This window comes from Mustela nivalis (genome assembly GCF_964662115.1).
Source record: "Mustela nivalis genome assembly, chromosome: 9".
In the NCBI taxonomy this organism is placed as follows: domain Eukaryota; kingdom Metazoa; phylum Chordata; class Mammalia; order Carnivora; family Mustelidae; genus Mustela; species Mustela nivalis.
The window spans coordinates 74,273,311-74,289,801 of record NC_139028.1 but is presented as its reverse complement, the minus strand read 5'-3'; the positions used below and the strand labels follow the sequence as shown (position 1 = coordinate 74,289,801).

General features: G+C 45.9%; 1 protein-coding gene across 5 annotated transcripts in view; it reads right to left on the bottom strand.

The window, feature by feature from the left end:
* Positions 1–16,491, bottom strand: part of TEAD1 (TEA domain transcription factor 1) — a 260,054-nt gene that overhangs the window by 25,807 nt on the left and 217,756 nt on the right. For 4 of the 5 annotated variants that reach the window (XM_082683206.1, XM_082683203.1, XM_082683204.1 and 1 more), the window contains one exon: positions 14,996–15,169. The exons of the other annotated variant lie outside the window; for it this stretch is intronic. In XM_082683206.1, the coding sequence (XP_082539332.1) occupies positions 14,996–15,169 (174 nt within the window). The remainder of the gene's footprint in view (positions 1–14,995; positions 15,170–16,491) is intronic. 5 annotated transcript variants of the gene reach the window in all.

Sequence of the window (16,491 nt, the reverse complement as noted above, 5' to 3'; positions counted from 1 at the left end):
AACCCAGCAAACTTATCTTCCCAACAAATCCCAAATTCAAACCGTATCCTATCCTTTCCTTTGGGAACCAGACAGCCTAAAATGGTAATGGGCCAGGATCTGAAGTGTTAAACACACACACACACACACACACACACACACACACACACACACACACACACGGCTGGGGATGGGGAGTCCAAACAGGCCCCTCCGAGGAGTCTTGGCCCATTCTGCCTTAGAGCAAATACCCTATATACGGATATACGAACTGGGTTTAAAAGCCAGCTCGTTCTACTACCTACTACCAGATGCAGGAATCCTTTCTACAGCATCCTAACTTGTGCTGCCTTCGGACTAAGTATCTTTAGATACACGAAAACCACGACTTTAAGAAACCACTATGTGCAGGGCAGACTTGTTAAGCTCCTTCTCCTGTCGTATTAGTTTTCTATTGGCTGCTTTAATGAAGGACCACAAATTAAGTGGCTTAAAAATAACACAAACTGATGATCTTACACCTGGTGCGGGAGAGGCTTTGACACTGGTCTGCCCAGGTTGAGGTCAGGGTCCTGGGAGTGCTGTGAGACTCTCTGGAAGCTTGGTGGGGTGGGGGGTCTGGAGGTCACGCACATTCCTTCTCTCTGGGCCCCTTCCCCCATTTTTGAAGCCTGTAACAAGGCTGGGTCCTTCTCTGGCTGTCCATTGTCTTCTCTCCTGGGCCCCTTATGCAATGTGACATAGTCAGAGATCTGGCAGCCAAGGTCATGGTTGGGACTCTGCTGCCACACCCCATAAGTTGCAACTGGCTTCCCTGGTAATTTGCACTTAAGAGTTCTGCCTTCTGGAATCACACAGACCCTAGTATACCTCTGTCGGACAATTCGCAATTTTCATTCATTTCCCCCTTACTCTTACCTGTCCTCTTCCCTTTCTCACCAACAAGGTTCTTCAGGCCTTATCTGCTTCCCCGGATTCAAGTTCTACATTTCTCTTGATTATACCCCATCCTGATTTCAGACCTCCCTTCTGGCTAGGCCGGGTATGTGTGTATTCTGACTTCTCATCTGTCCTTACTGTCTCCCAGTCCTCTGACCGACCTCACGGACAGGAGTCAGTTCCTAGAATCTCCCTTTCTCTTTATGCACAGAAGAGACCTGTTTCGAGAAGCCACCAGGATGATAGGGAGAGATCACACACAGGAGACACAGTGCTAGCCGGGAACAATGCTGACAGCTGCTCCTAGTAACGGGGTGATTTAAAACGCACCCCAGGGTACGAACAGAGCCCTGAGTCACATGGACAGAGGTGTGACCCCATAAGATTGGTGGTTCATAATCAACAAAAACAAGTGTCCGCAGAGCCCATCTGAGCCTCAGTCCACAAGGATCAAGGTGTGCAAACAGCTAACAGCTACAACGACAGCTTACTCCAAAGAACAAAATCAGCACTTTTCCTGACCTGTGAGTTTATGATGATCAGTCTTAAGTTTTGTGTATAACTGCTCAAACAAGCAAAAATTACCATCTTTCCCACAAAGAGATGATTAGAGAGGTTACAGAATTCTTTCTGGAAATTAAAAAAAGGCAATCGTTAATACATGTGTGTTGAATCAATTAAAGGCTTCAGGGTCTACTTGTGGGCAAGTCCTGGAAAGCAATACAAGGTCAAAGTAATAGTGGTCCCAGTGCCAGGCAGCGAAAGAGAACTGCATCAGACAGTGAAGAACCAAGAACAACAACAAGAAAAAGAAACATCAGTTCTTCCCGAAACTTTCCCTCCATCTTCCTTGTCTCACACTCATTAAATGCAGCGAAAACATGTAAGTCACCAGGAAAGACTCTGGATCCGTTTTTCCTCTATTACCTCTCATTCCATTAGCCCATTTATTCCCGTGTCTGTTCCACTGCTTAATTTTGTGTTTCTGGAATTTGAAATAAAGAAGCAGTAGACTTCAAAGAAATGCTCCTTCCCATTTCATGGGTGAGGCAAAATGAGGCCGAGCCCTGTTAAGCAGGATGCAGAGTCCTCAGAGGGGAGGACTGGGCCGGGGGGGTCGTTCCTGCAGAGGCCCAGAGCTCTGGAAACCAGGCTCCAGGAGGCTGAAGGACCCCGCCGGGAGCGCTCCAGCTGCCAAGCCAAGAACTCAAGTGCACGGCTCACGCAGAAGCAGTGCTGGGCTGTTGAGAGACACTCTGCCACAGGCTTCAGAGGGAGAAAGCCTGCTGGCCTGGAGAGTCAGCAGATAACCCCACAAGGAGAGGAGAAGGCAGGCAGGGGCACCGAGTCGGGGAAGGAGGAGGCAGCTGGACACTCCCTTCCCACGCAGGCCTCCCTCCACCCTGAGGGCTTGGAGGAGCTGGGTGGGAATGGCTTGGTTGCAGAAATGAAAACATCAAGAGGACTGTCCCTGACAAAAGACAGTCTAATAGGCACTGATGGATGCAAGGAGACGCTGGCATTTTCAAACCACCACTTTGAACCTCTCCTCTTCATCCTCTCTGAGCTATGATCAAAGGACCAAGATTTCAAATTGTGAAGCAATTTTTTCCAATGGCAGCATCTGGCTCCTTGGCAGGCGGCACTGGGAGCCGGGCCCTGTTGTGGGCGGCCGTCCAGGCCTGCCACATGGCTAGGCTCGGCCAGGCAGGGCACCACGTGGGCCTGCAGCTGCTCCCGCAGGCGCCAAAGGACAATCGCTCAGCCCTGGGCAATAAGACGGCAGGCAGACGTAGCCCGGGAGGCAGTGCTTGGGGATGGGGGTGGGGGGCTGAAGGACTCTGGCTGTTCCAAACCTTCCGGCCCAGACTCATTTGCATGCATCTGCCCCTCTGGCCCAGACACCTGAAGCCAGCCCCCCTGGCATCAGACGACTGGGGTGAGGGGTTTCGCTGGGATGACCATGGGACAACTCAACAAGGCAACCTGCACTGGGGGAGAGTGAGGAAGCAAGTCCTTGAATGCGTTCACTTCGGACCATTGTGCCCTTGCCGAGCACAACAGGACAGCAGCTGGAGGGCTCCTGCCACAGCTGTTTTAAATAAGAATAATGGGAATAAACTCAGCCTCGTTCTTCAAGTTACTTTCCACTAATTATGGCATATATTTACATCTGCAAAACAGAAGATTTAAAAAAAAAAAAAAACACCGAGAGCCCCTTTATTGTGCAGATTGGCACCCCTATTTGAATTTCATAAACATTTAGTACTTCAAAGAATCTTAAAAGCTTGCTTTAATTACAATATGCACTGCCTGAAAGGCTGGCTGTTTGCATTGCAAATTCCTAAGAATTCCGGCATTCGTTTAAAAAAAATTCAATTAATATCACCCACACAACTTCAGGTAACTGCCCCTGATGACGTCACACAGTAGCTGGGAAGAAAGAGCCAAGGTCTCAAACCCCAAGTACAAAGCAGCTGCTGCCCAGGGTAGTTCTTGCCAATGGAGGCAATTAATGAGCCCTGGGCTCGCAGCTGAGTTAGCCCTGCACACATCACATTTATCAGGTGTTCCAACTCCGGCCAGACCCAACCCTTTCCCAATCGGAAACAGGACCTTCTCCTGGTCTGGAGTTTTTGTGCAAGAAAAGCCTTATGTAGAATGGCAACAGATCAGTTAACAGGTGTAGAGTTACCAGATAAAATTCCGGCCACCCAGCGACATTTGATTTTTAGATAAACCAACAAACTTTTTTTATTATGTGTATCCCAAAGACAGCATGGGACATGGGTGCACTAAAAAAGCGTATGCTGTTTACCTGAAATTCAAATGGAACTGGGTGGCCTGTATTTTTATTTGCTAAATCTGGCACCTCTACTAGCAAATCATGTTTACCAAAAAGAGTAACAAAACTTGGGACCTACTCTCAAATCTCTATAAGAGATTTGTGCAAAAGCTTTAAGAAGACATTTTCTGTGCAGGATAGTTGAAGAAAAAATGAAGTTGCCAAATAATACCCAGAGCATGGTGCGCAGAACAAAGACAAAAGAAAAAAACCAAATTTCCCTATGACTTACAGCCCACTGACAAGTCCTTGAGACAAGGAGAGTGATCTTCCTCTAGAAACTTAAATGCCTCAATGTTAATACTTTGCCAAGAGCAAAAGGCATCTTAACTTTCTCCCAACCTCCAGGATCCTGTAAATCTACTTCGTAACATGTCTAAATTCCTTTGGGAACTTCCTTTATCTCTACCCTCTCCCCCGACCCAAAGATATATGTTAGCAATCATCCTCCAAGCATATGGCCCACGGATATACATCTGGAGGGTCTGGTGACTAAGGATTTATTAGACAGTAAGAAATGACCTTTTCCTAACAACAGCTAGCCCCTCTAGGACCTGGAAACCTTCTAAAATTCCTTAGAGACTTTCCCTATCCCTAATCCCTCCCAAGTTGAAAGTATTTAATAGGCCACCCCTCAAAACCCCAATGCAACCTTTTGTGATCATGGGTCCTGTCCCCATGCTTTAACAAAACCACCCTACTTGGGGCTCCTGGGTGGCTCAGCTGATTTTCGACTCTTGATTTTAGGTCAGGTCAGGATTTCAGGGCTGTGGGATCAAGCCCCACATCAGCTTTATGCTCAGCAAGGGGTCTGTTTGAGATTCTCTCTCCCTCTGCCCCTCCCCCTGCTTGTGCACCTGCGCACCCAGACATGTGCTCCCTCAAATAAATAAATAAAATCGTTTTAAAAAACCCACTCTGTTTGCACCCAGACGCCTCAAGAATTCTTTCTTGGCTGTTCTCTCCAAACCCCAGATTTTCACATCGGAGCTTAACTCTTTTTAGTAAAATCAAGTGATGTACCATGTTTGCAGATGCATGTAAGACGTCAAGAAGGATACGTGGCTGTAGGAAAATCTCCCTTTTTCTCCTATGGTCTTTTGATCTCCTTGGACTATTTGTAATAAACTTACATTGCTTTTGTAATATAAAAAGAAAATTAAAATGGGGTGGGTGGGGAGGATGTACTTTTGGCTCTCTACCTGCACAGGGAGGAGGGATTTCATATTATCACCAAGGGCCGAGGTCTACTTTTAAACAATTGACCAAGACCCCTGAGAGGTTTATGACTATGTCCAGATAATCCACTTATTCCCTGCAAAACTGCGTCTGGACATAAGAACCACCCAAATAGTGCTACCTTGCTTCTTCCCTTCTACGGCTTTCTTGAGGTATGGTTACAGAGGAGCTAATCATGCCGCCATCAAAGGGCAAACACTGGGGAGTACAAATGCCTCATCATGTGTTTGCTTGCCCCTGGACCCCTGGATAGCAAGGAGAGTGGCTTAGCATCTCAGCCTGTAACCATGGCAGGGAGCAAAGTTAAACAGCTCCACGTGGGAAAAGACGGACCCCTGACCTGGGCTTTGTTAGCAACCACTGAGCCAAATGACCCAGGACAGAAAGCATTAGAGGAACAGCTGTCAGATGGAGTCTCCCAAGAGGTTCAGGGAACTTCCAATTTACATTCCGCCTAGATATGTGTAAGCGTTCAAGTTAAAAAAACTCCCCTTACTAGGCTGTCCTATTCTGCCTTTTGTCTTCAGGTGGATTCAGAAAGTCTTTTAAATAAAGTGATGGCCATGGAGATCAATGTTTCTACCTCAACTGGTATCATTCTTCAAGTTCTGTAAGGCCCAGTGGCCATGGGGACCTTCCAATGCCTCCCAGTATTATTCCTTGTCTCTGGACAAACGTCTACTTCCCTTGGACTCCTTCCTGCTCCCCTTCCACTGACCCAATTCTTTCAAGAGTCTGCTCAAATGCCAGGTCTTTCTAAGGCCTTCTGGAATGTTCTAAAGCCACAAGCATTCCTTCTGCCTCTGGGCTCCCCACCTTTCCGTCAGCGCTCCTATTCCATGGTGCTGTCACTTAACCTGCCTGTGCGTCTGCCATCGCATACCAGACCCTAAGGTGTGCCTTTTACTTGGGTCTATTTTCCCAGCTCTGGCTCTCTAGGATCAAAGCAGAGTTCGCTGAATGTTGACGGAATGACTCACCAATGACATATATGCTTCTCACTAACGCTAATGATGAACTATTTCTATAAGAACCTAATGAACTCCAGAGACAACCTGGAAAAGCTTGGGTATGAATCAAGGGGTCCCCCAGGACCTTCATCCTATCAGAAGCATCACTCAACCAGCTACCAGATGCTTCCTCTATCAGTATGCACTGTCCAAGCCGGCTCCCTGGCAGCTATGTCCCAGCACCCGATGTACAGCAATTTCTCCAGGTGAACCGAATAAAACAAAATGACTTTTCAGTCGACAGTTTTTTTGAAAAGAACTATGATGAAAATCTGCTATGTACGCCGCACTGCGGGATACACAAAAGCTACAGATGGGATCCCTGCTCCCTGGGGGAGGCCGACAAAGAAGTTTAGGAGGCAGGGTGGGGAAAACAGGAAGGAAGCAATAATAGACAGCAGTCAAAACAGAAAATGCTAACAAGCTTCAGATTATTTTTCTTATGAAATCAAACCAAAATGGATGCATGTGCAGGTTTACTGACTCTCCCCGCGAACAGCCCCCCGTGCCCAATGTATCAGAACCTGCCTGTAAGAGAGGGTTTTTAAAAAGCAGACCATGGGTGAAGATGCTCATACAACCACAGTCTACCCAGAATACTTATTATGTGTTAGCCTCAGAAACACCTCTGAACACAGCAGTTTGACTGGCTAATTTTCCTTCCACCTATCTCACGCCACTGCTCATTACCAGTCTTGGAATTTCAGGACTTAACGCTATTTTGAGATGAGACCAAACTCCAGAGACAAGGAAGGTTTGTTGAACTGAAAGGCCCTTTCCCTGATGATAGCAGTTTAAGACGTGCAGAGCCATTCGTTCCATTTTGTAGGCCTCCTTTTCCAAGAATGGCAATGGATGGGTTTAGTTCCAAATGACAGACTCAAGTCTACAAGTCCAATCAAAATCATGCAAATCCAATTAGACACAGGCTGCCACTCTAGAGGGGGCCATTCTGACGGATTCCATGTGCACCTGGTGTCTCCTTACATAATGCCCAGTTGTTTTATTTATAGTGTCTGTCATTTTGTCCAAGAAATGTGATTTTATCAAGATAAAAGCATCTTCTAAAGACTGCCTTCTGTCCAGATAACTCCCCTTCCCTCTCTCTGTTTTATTAAATCTTCTCATACCTACTCTGGTTAGTAAAATTAACCTTTCTTTTTCTTCCCCCAGAAAAACAGATTAAGAAAGCTGAACAAAATAAATATATTTACCATTAATTGTTTAGGCTGAATGATCATTAATTCAAAGAATTTTAAACTATTTTTTAAAAAGATTTTATTTATTTGACAGACAGAGATCACAAGTAGGCAGAGAGGCAGGCAGAGAGAGAGGAAGGGAAGCAGGCCCCCGCTGAGGAGAGAGCCCAACTTGGGGCTCTATCCCAGGACCCTGGGACCATGACCTGAGCCAAAGGCAGAGGCCTTAACCCACTGAGCCACTCCGGCACCCCTAATTCAAAGAAACTGTATGAATGACCACAGGGTAACATCAAAAACCCTGTTTTCTAAAAATATCACTACTGTAATAACTTGAGAAAAAAAAGGAAACATTATATAAATGTGTTTAAAAATTTTCTTTAACCACAGGAGCCATATCCATGCAATTTCATTTTTTTTCCCCAAAGATTATTTATTTATTTATTTATTAGACAGAGAGAGAGAGAGATCACAAGTAGGCACAGAGGCAGGCAGAGAGAGAAAGAGAGAGGAGGAAGCAGGCTCCCCACTGAGCAGAGAGCCCGATGCGGGACTTGATCCCAGAACCCCGAGACCACGACCCGAGCCAAAGGCAGTGGCTCAACCCCACCAAGCCACCTATTCCAATCAAGGTTTAAGACTAAATCTTCATCCTACTAATTATTCTTCTAAATCACTTTTGGCTATGAGGTTATAAATAACACGTGGCTTCCTCTGAAGCAGCATCCCCAAGCTCGACACTTTTGAACACCCTGGTAGACAAAGAGTAGAATTTTGAGGCCCCTTCAAAAATATTAGCTTCAACTGTGTTTCTTATTTGGTTAAACCCGTAATTCGGTTCATTTCCTCCAGGAAACCATACGTAGCTGGAAATGAGCTTCTTTTAAAGGCAGCTGCAGTGGGACTTGGGTTTCTGTCCTTCAGGATTCATGAAGGAATCACACCCACACCTGGTCTAGCTTTGGTAATTCTATGGCCAATTTCAAGACAGTTGGCATTTTATCTTAAATTAGCTGCTTCGTCCGCCATACCACTGGCAACCCATCTGCAGGAGTCTCAGCGCTGAAATTGAGCACGAGTCTGCCCATGTGCAGGTGGACCTCTTCTGTTCCTAAGGCCCCTGGAGCACCTGACTGATCACTGTTTCATAAGGGAAGAAAGGAAGTCTGGTTTTCTGCCAGTGCAAGGGTCTGCCTCATTTATCACAAATCTGGTTCCACATTCCTCCTCAATCATAACTTCAATGCTAGGGGCCAGGTGGCTCAGTCGGTTAAGCATCTGTCTGCTTTCATCTCAAGTCAGGATCTCAGGGTCCTGGGATCCAGCCCCAGACTGCTCAGTGGGGAGTCTGCTTCTCCCTCTGTCATTCCTCCTGCTTGTGCTCTCTCTGTTAAATAAATAAATAACATTTTAAATAAAAATAACTTCAATGCTAGCATCAAACTATCATTTTTCTGAGATGTTTTAGGTAGGGATTCAAATTTAAGCTAAAACATGCACTTGTCCTCTATAGTACACTGCTAGTACTATAGAGGCGCATTTTAGCTTAAATAAATTCAGCATAAATTAAATAAAATGACTCAACTACGGCAATGGGGGTGTGGTGAAGATGCCTTCAATGCTGGCTCAGGTCCCCAAGGGCAGGAGATGAAAACCCCATCTCTGGAGGGGCAGGTAAGACACTTAGGGTGCCATCTCTAGAAACATCCTCGTTCTAGAACTGTTGAGATGGGAACCCGTATAGGTTTAGAATTGAGGGAGAACAGCACGTTCATGCTTGTTAATAGTTTCTGTAGAGAATGAGGAAAGATTAAAGCCTTTGAGTAGAAAGACAGACGAAGAGGCAAAGTGACAAGAGGAAGTTGTTTTATTTCAAACTGTGCTAGGCCAGCCTGATGCGGATGCCTGCTCTGCTCACTCACGTTCCTGCCCACCTTAGAAAAGCACATTCTGATGGTCTCAGGATCCCACCTGAGTTTGCTGGAAGGAGCTGTCTCTTCACCACAGCCCCCACACAAATGCGCACCAGAGCATCCCAAGGGGACCGGACTTGAGCAAGAAACCGGTCTGCTTCCCCTCGGTTACCATCACTGGTTTCCAGCCAGATCAGGTCAGAGGAGGGGGTTGTGCTCCCTGCAGAGGCCACAAGCACATATCATGGAGAGGGCATGGATTCCCAAGTCCAGCTCGCCCAGCACTGATGGGCTGTGTGACTTTGTGGAAGTTACTCTTCCCTTCTGTGAGGGCGTTTCTTCATGAGGAAAGAGGGAGTAATCACACGTCCTCACAAGGATTCAGAAATATCATGGACGTGCTTATGTCTGGCTCCGAAAAGACTCATTAAGTCACGTTCAACTACTTTCCAAGAGAGAAGCCCCTTCCCTCCTATTCCCTCAAAAGCTTTTCCTCTCTTTGTAGTTAAATATGGTATAGGATTAAAATGCACACGAGTGAATGAAAAGTAGGTGGGAAGGAGGAGAAAGGAAATAAATAGGAGATGGTCATGGAAAGGAAAAGAAAAAGAATAAAAATAGAGAGGGCAAAATGCAAATGAAGTCATCGTACAGTAAGAAGAATCCAGATCCTCTCTTGGTTCAAAAACCTTTAAAACCACTGACTGCTGCCTACTGCTGACATGACCAAACCCGGATCCTTTGGCTTTCCTAATTTTCCCATCCACCCACGTGTTCCATACACGAGAAGACCCTGCAAGGTGCTGCAAATCACCTCAAGGTCTTGAAGGCTCCCAAACTCCCCTGAATGGGCCTCACTTGCCCCTTGTGCCTTGGTGCTCGCGCTGGCCAGCCCCTTACCTACCAGGCTCGCTCCTATCTCTCCCTACCCAAACACTGGCAGCCATATGGCCAAAGAAGGTGGTTGGTGAGTGACCGTTAACATCTCACTGGTGGCAAGGTAAAATGGTAGAAACCGCTTAAAGAAACAGCTTGGCAGTTTCTTATGCTAAATGGGGAATTACCAGGTGACCCAGCAATTCTACTCCTGTGGGAAAAATGCCAAGAAAAATGCTGCAAACGAAACCGTAGGTCCACACATAGACTGTACACAAAGACTTCAGAGTGGCATTACTCAATCAAAGCCTCAAGTGGAGAAACAGTCCACAAGTGTATCAACTAGTAAATGGATGAGCAAAACTGTGGTATGTCTGTATGACGGGCTGGTCCTAGGCGACAGAGAAGAGTTAACCAGTGGCACGCTGTGACATAAATGCCCATCAAAAGGAATGCAGGGGAAGAAGCCAGGTACAAATGACCACACCCTGAAGAAGTCTACTCACATGAAATATCCAGAAGAGGCCAATCTGTACAGACAGAAAGTAGATTAGTAGTTGTCTGGGGCTGGGAGTGGGAACAGGGATTGCTTGTAAACAGGCACAACGGATCTTTTTTGGAATGACACAAATATTCTAAATTTGATTATAGTGATGGTTATAGAACTCTATAAATATTTCTAAAAAAAAAAAATCACTGAATTTTTTTTTTTAAAGATTTTATTTATCTATTTGACAGAGAGAGAGACAGCGAGAGAAGGAACACAAGCAAGGGGAATGGGAAAGGGAGAAGCAGGCTTCCTGACACGGGGCTCAATCCCAGGACCCCAGGATCATGCCTGGGCCACCCAGGTGCCCCTAAAATTACTGACTTTTAAGGTGCAAATTTTATGGTTTGCAAATTATACCTCAATAAGGCTCTTACTAAAAAAAAGTATCTCACCAGATACATAGCCATCCACAGGGGCCTTTGTGTGTCCCCCATCATTAAGGCATGAGAGAGGATAAGGCTAACAGGGTAGGGGGCACCAACTGGCATCCTTGCCTCTGCTTGTCATTTCCGTATTGGTGCCTGAGTTGGGATCCCCCACCCTGAGAACAGCAGAGTGACTGCTACCTGGTGCCAGCATGCCGTTTACCTTGAGGTACAGACACTCACTTGGGGTTGCGCTCAGTACTTCCTCCACAGCAAACTCCTGACCTTGTCTACCCCACTGAGCCCAGGCTGCACGTGGCTGCTGTTCTGAAAACAGTTTTTGGGAGCAATCCTATGGGCAAGGCAAGAGTCAGCCTGATTTTGACAACCTAGAGAATCCAGGCACTCTGAGACAGAGGGCAAAAGGGTTGCGGATCAAGACCGGGTGTAGGATCTCTGGTGAAATTTACTGAATTCACACAAAACCAAGAAAATCTGTTAAGCGAATTGCTGATACACAAAATATATCAAAGGAAGGGTTGGACCTGCTTAAGAAACATCCGTTCCTGATATACGAGGATAGATATTCTAAGCATAATTTATTCTCACTGAGGCATTAGAGGAAGCCAATGAGACTTCAAATTGCCGCAAATTATAAACCTAATTCAAATGGCCTTTCCTCATCTAACATTGTTGAGACCGAATGTCTTTATAAGGTTAAGTACTGCTTATAATTATACAGAAGGTGTGAAGTCTTCCAACACAATTCACAGAAGTGCTCAATTTTAATCCTGCAAATGTTAATTTAATAAATTTATATCTAATCTCAGAGCAACTATTTCTAAATGTGGCCCTTTCACACCAGGCACCACACTCTACACATCCTCAATCTAGACCTCATTACTTGGGGACCCATGACCAAAGGGCCACATCCCTGAAAGCAATTATTAAAATCATCCCAAGCCAAATGGGAAATTTTGGAAGCAAAAACAAGACCAACTTTCTAAAGACTTTCCATTCCACTTTATACCCAAATAACATGCCCATTATAAGAAATCTTATTATTAAAAACCAATACCGTTTCATTTGAAAATACTGAAAATAGCTTCCTTTCATCATATCCAACCATTTCTGATTAATTACAATTAACCTGAGTAGAATGACTTCTTTTTCTTTCAAACTTTTTCATCTCAGGACCCTTTTCTGCTCTTAAAAATCCACTGAGGACCTCAAAGAGCTTTTGTTTCTGCAGGTTATATCCATCTAGACTTTCTGTATTGGAAATTTAAATGGAGAGCATTTTAAACATATTCATTTCCTACTTAAAAAAATAAACTATATCTTCTTTTTTTTTAAATTGGACATACCTAGGCTATCAAAAACAGAAGAAAGATTGGAAGAGTAGTACTATTCTACCCTTTGGAAATATATTTAATGTGTGCCTTTCAGGAAAACACCTGGATTCTCACACATGCTTCTAAGTGTCTGATGCATTGTTTTGGTTGAAATACATGAAGAAAATCCAGCCTGACATAAATCAGGAGCTAGAAAAGGCAAGAGTATTTTCATAGGCTCTTTAGGTAACTGTGGCATTTTTCTTTGATACTACACTAAGACAAATCAGCTGAGTGTTGGGGCACCTGCGTAGCTCAGTCGGTCAAGCATCTGCCTTCGGCTCAGGTCATGATCCCGGAGTCCTGGGATCGAGTCCTGCATTGGGCTCCCTGCTCAGTGGGCATCTGCTTCTCTCTCTCTCTCTCTCTCTCTCTCGCCCTCTGCCTCTCCCCCTGCTCATGCTCTCTCTCAAATAAACAAATAAAAATCTTTCTAAAAAGTTAGCTGCAGTGTGGAATCTGAAACTGTATCAATGAACTTTCCAAATGCTATTACATGAAAAGCCACAGGTTTATCTTACAAAATACCAAAATAATAATAATAATAATTTTTGTTACTATGGCTGTCGATGTCACCAGAAAAGGCTGTTAAGTATTGAGAAGCTGTCAAATTCATGGAGGTGGATAGGAGCTTTCCAAAATTCTTATTTTTACTAGAAAGCTGGAATCTTCTCTTTGGCCATAAATAGAGTCAGTTTCTTTTCGAGAAGGGGCAGGCCGGCAGGCTCAAGGCATTCGTTTGCAATGTGGCCTCTAGGTCCAAGACATCAAAAACTTATAAAGGACATTCTTGGGGTAACTAGTTCTCTCTCTCCCTTTCTTTAAATTGTGTGTGTGCACCCGCTGATTAAGCCAAAGTCTCAGTGGTTTCACCCTCCAGCGTCTTGAGGGTTTCACCCTTAAGCGTGCGTATCGGCAGCTGGCACGGGCCAAATAATGCCTCAGTGTCGTAGTGACAATCACTCCAGCATTCTCCGCCCCTTGCAAGGCTACTGGTGAACTCCCCAGGAGTCCCCAGGCCACACGTTGAAAACTGCCGTGTTACCACATAATAACTGACCTCCAACCACCATTCAAATCATGAGGGTCAGCACCCAATTTAGAAAGGTAGTACTGCTTGTTCCGGTTATCCACATGTATGACACATCCCAAGAACCTTAATGTAAGTAGAAGGCTAGATCCACAACCCAAATTCAATACAGAACCATGAAAAATGCAATCTAGTTACCACGTAAGGATACAAGACACTAAACATGCCAAATTTACTAGGGAAGTTCTCCAAGAAATTTAAAACATGTATTTTTCCTTAATTTATCCACTTGTTTCCCCATTTGTTGGGTTTTCTTATACAAAGCGTTGGCTCAGTATTGGAGAAGTGAAGTGTCTTCTGTGGACAGATCCTCTCCACCCTTCCCAGTAGCTGGGGTTCACAGGGTGTGAAGCAGCCAGGAAAGACAGCAGAAGCACTACCACCAAACCTAATCTAATTACAAGGCCCAGGGCCCATTTCGGAGTCTCTGTTTTCTTAGCTGGACCTGAGGCCAATTCCACTTACCACCGTGAGGACTGGAGAAGTGCGTGGAAGTGGAAAGCCTGAGCACGGCCCCCAGCCCCCAGCAGGCATTCAGTAAGTGGGAGCCACTCTTAGGAGTAGGGTACCTTGAAGGCAGGACGGGTCCAGAGGGGAGTGGGACACACATCCAAGTGGTCATGACCCAGCATGGGAGCTGATTAACTATAAAATACACTGGGGAGTAAAATGAAAATTGATGGTCTGTGTAAAGGGGAGAAGGTGCCATGATATAGGAGCCACCATCCCAAAGGAGGGAGGAGTTGGCCCCAAGGGAGAGAAGAAACAGTAAGAAGTCCATCAGACACAGAGAGCAGCTGGGCACAGGGCAGCTGGTGAGGAAAACACCGTGCCACCTCCTCGCTTGGGGCCTTGAATGCCATGCTCAGATGTATAAACATTGGAAGAGCTTTTCTTTTTATTTTTCTAGAGACTGAAGCCTTATGAAGGGTCGTTGCTAAAAGGTCCTTTGGTGTCTGGCTGCCTTGGTGTCCTCACCTCCCACACACACCAATCACACTCACGCCTGTGACCTGTTGGCGGTCCCCTGGCCTGAGGTTGACTAGTGGAAAGAGAAGAGAAAAGCTCCTCTCAGAGGCCGTGGGACAGCAGCAAGCCCCCGCAGCTGGGGAAATCTGCCCTTGCTGTTTTAATGCCATAAAGCCATAAAGCACATACTGGGTGAAGCCATTTTGTATTCTCTCTACCGCTTACAAAATCTGGAAGCGTGAAACCTTCTCTCCATCGCAGCCCCAGTCCACCTCAGGTCCTGAGCTCCAGTGGAATTTCTAGGTGGCTTCGCTTAATGGAATGAGAACACAAGGAGGGTTTGCCCTGTTTTCCATCACAACCGTAGCCATCTGTGAAGTCTCCAGCCATTGCCTGAGCAAGCCCAGAAGCCCAGAGAGGCCTCCCGTCTCTCCTGCTCTCGGGCGGGGACACCATATTCTGCCTGGGTGTGTCTGGACCCCAGGGGGGACCACAAGGCCAGCCTGGGGACAGCCCCCCAGGTGCAGTCAGCAAGCACCCCACAACCAGCCGCGCTGCTCCACACTCACCTACGGGAGGCGCCCATCTGGACGAAACCCACCGCCACCACAGCAATGTCTTACTCACCCAGAATTTTACGAGGAAGAAGGCATTTTGGGGGCCTTTTCCAAACAGTTCCTTTAAGCCACCCTTCTTTTCAGGAAATTTGTCATAGATCTGACGAATGTCCACTGATTCGAGCAATGGGTCACTGTAAGAGTGGTTGGCATGCCCAATGTGCACGAAGAGGTGTTTGTTGTACTGTAAGAAACCAACAGAAACATTCCCATTACAAACCCTCTGGTCAACCTGGGACACATCCATCTTGAGGTGGAGGAGGAGCAGCGATCTCGAGATCCCGGACTTACACCTGAAATGCCTACAGTCTGTGCCTTTGAAAAGATGAAGATGTTAAGAAAAGCCATTACAGAGTTAAAAGCATCATTGTCTTTCATTGACAGGGGTATCTACTTTGGCTCAAAAAGGATTTTCATAGAGTAATAAATACAACTGAAGTTACCTGACTACCAAACCAAGAAACTCTCCTATTCACCCAGTTTTGCCTGACTCAACTGAAAATGACAGCAAAACCCTTTGGAGCCCAATATTCACAGCTCAGCCCAACAAGGAGTATGTTTGTGGTCAGTCAACAAACGTTGTCATCCAGAATGTACTTCTTGCTCCAGCTCGCCCAGCAACAGCATGGACGCAGTACTCTGGGCAATGGTAGCCACCTACTTCCTTCAACAGGAGTAAGACTGCTGAGCCTCTCTCTCACCAGTCCCCTTAGTAACCAGTGTAGAGCTCCTGCATAGGGGCTGTCAGTAAAAAGTTAGGGTCAGGAGAAGAGATCATGGAGAGGATTCAAGGTCACATGGGGCTGTTAATCAGAGAACACAGGTCCCTCATTCGCAAACCAACCAACCAACCAATCAACCAAAACCCGGTTAAGTCATATAACTTATGAAAGAGACCCTTTTTTCTCCTTGCTTTGGTATAAAACATGGTTAACTAGACCACAAAGCAGTTATCCAAATCAATGGTTCTCAAGGAACATTTAAAAAAATCACGAATCCTTGGGGCCATCCAGACTACAGGGGAATCCTAGAAAATGAGGCCAGGCATCAGTAATTTTTAATGGGCATAAAAGGAATTCCAGTATGCAGCCAGGTTTGAGAGCCGCTGGCCTCAACTTTCTACTCCAGACCCTCTAGGCCTGCCTGTCAGGCTAAGAAGATTAGAACACCAACCTAATATGACACCAAGGACATCTGGGGGTTGTGGGGAGCTCAGAGCTCATGTGAGACATTCCATGTCCCTACTTACCTGGCAGTCCCTATTTGCTTTTCAAGTTTAAGGGGCTATTTCTGCAACTAGAGTCCTTCGGAGTACTAATGTCATTAGAAATGAGAAATCCCAAGTAAAAGGCGGCTTGCTGAAAGCCGCCTACCAGGAGCATACTGTGTCCTGGGTAAGAGTTTGGGGTTTGGACTCAGCCTGCTCGAGCACAAAACTTTGTACCCACTGGAAATTAGCTAAGACACTGGGCAAGTGCTACAGCCGCCCTCCACCCCCACCGTCTG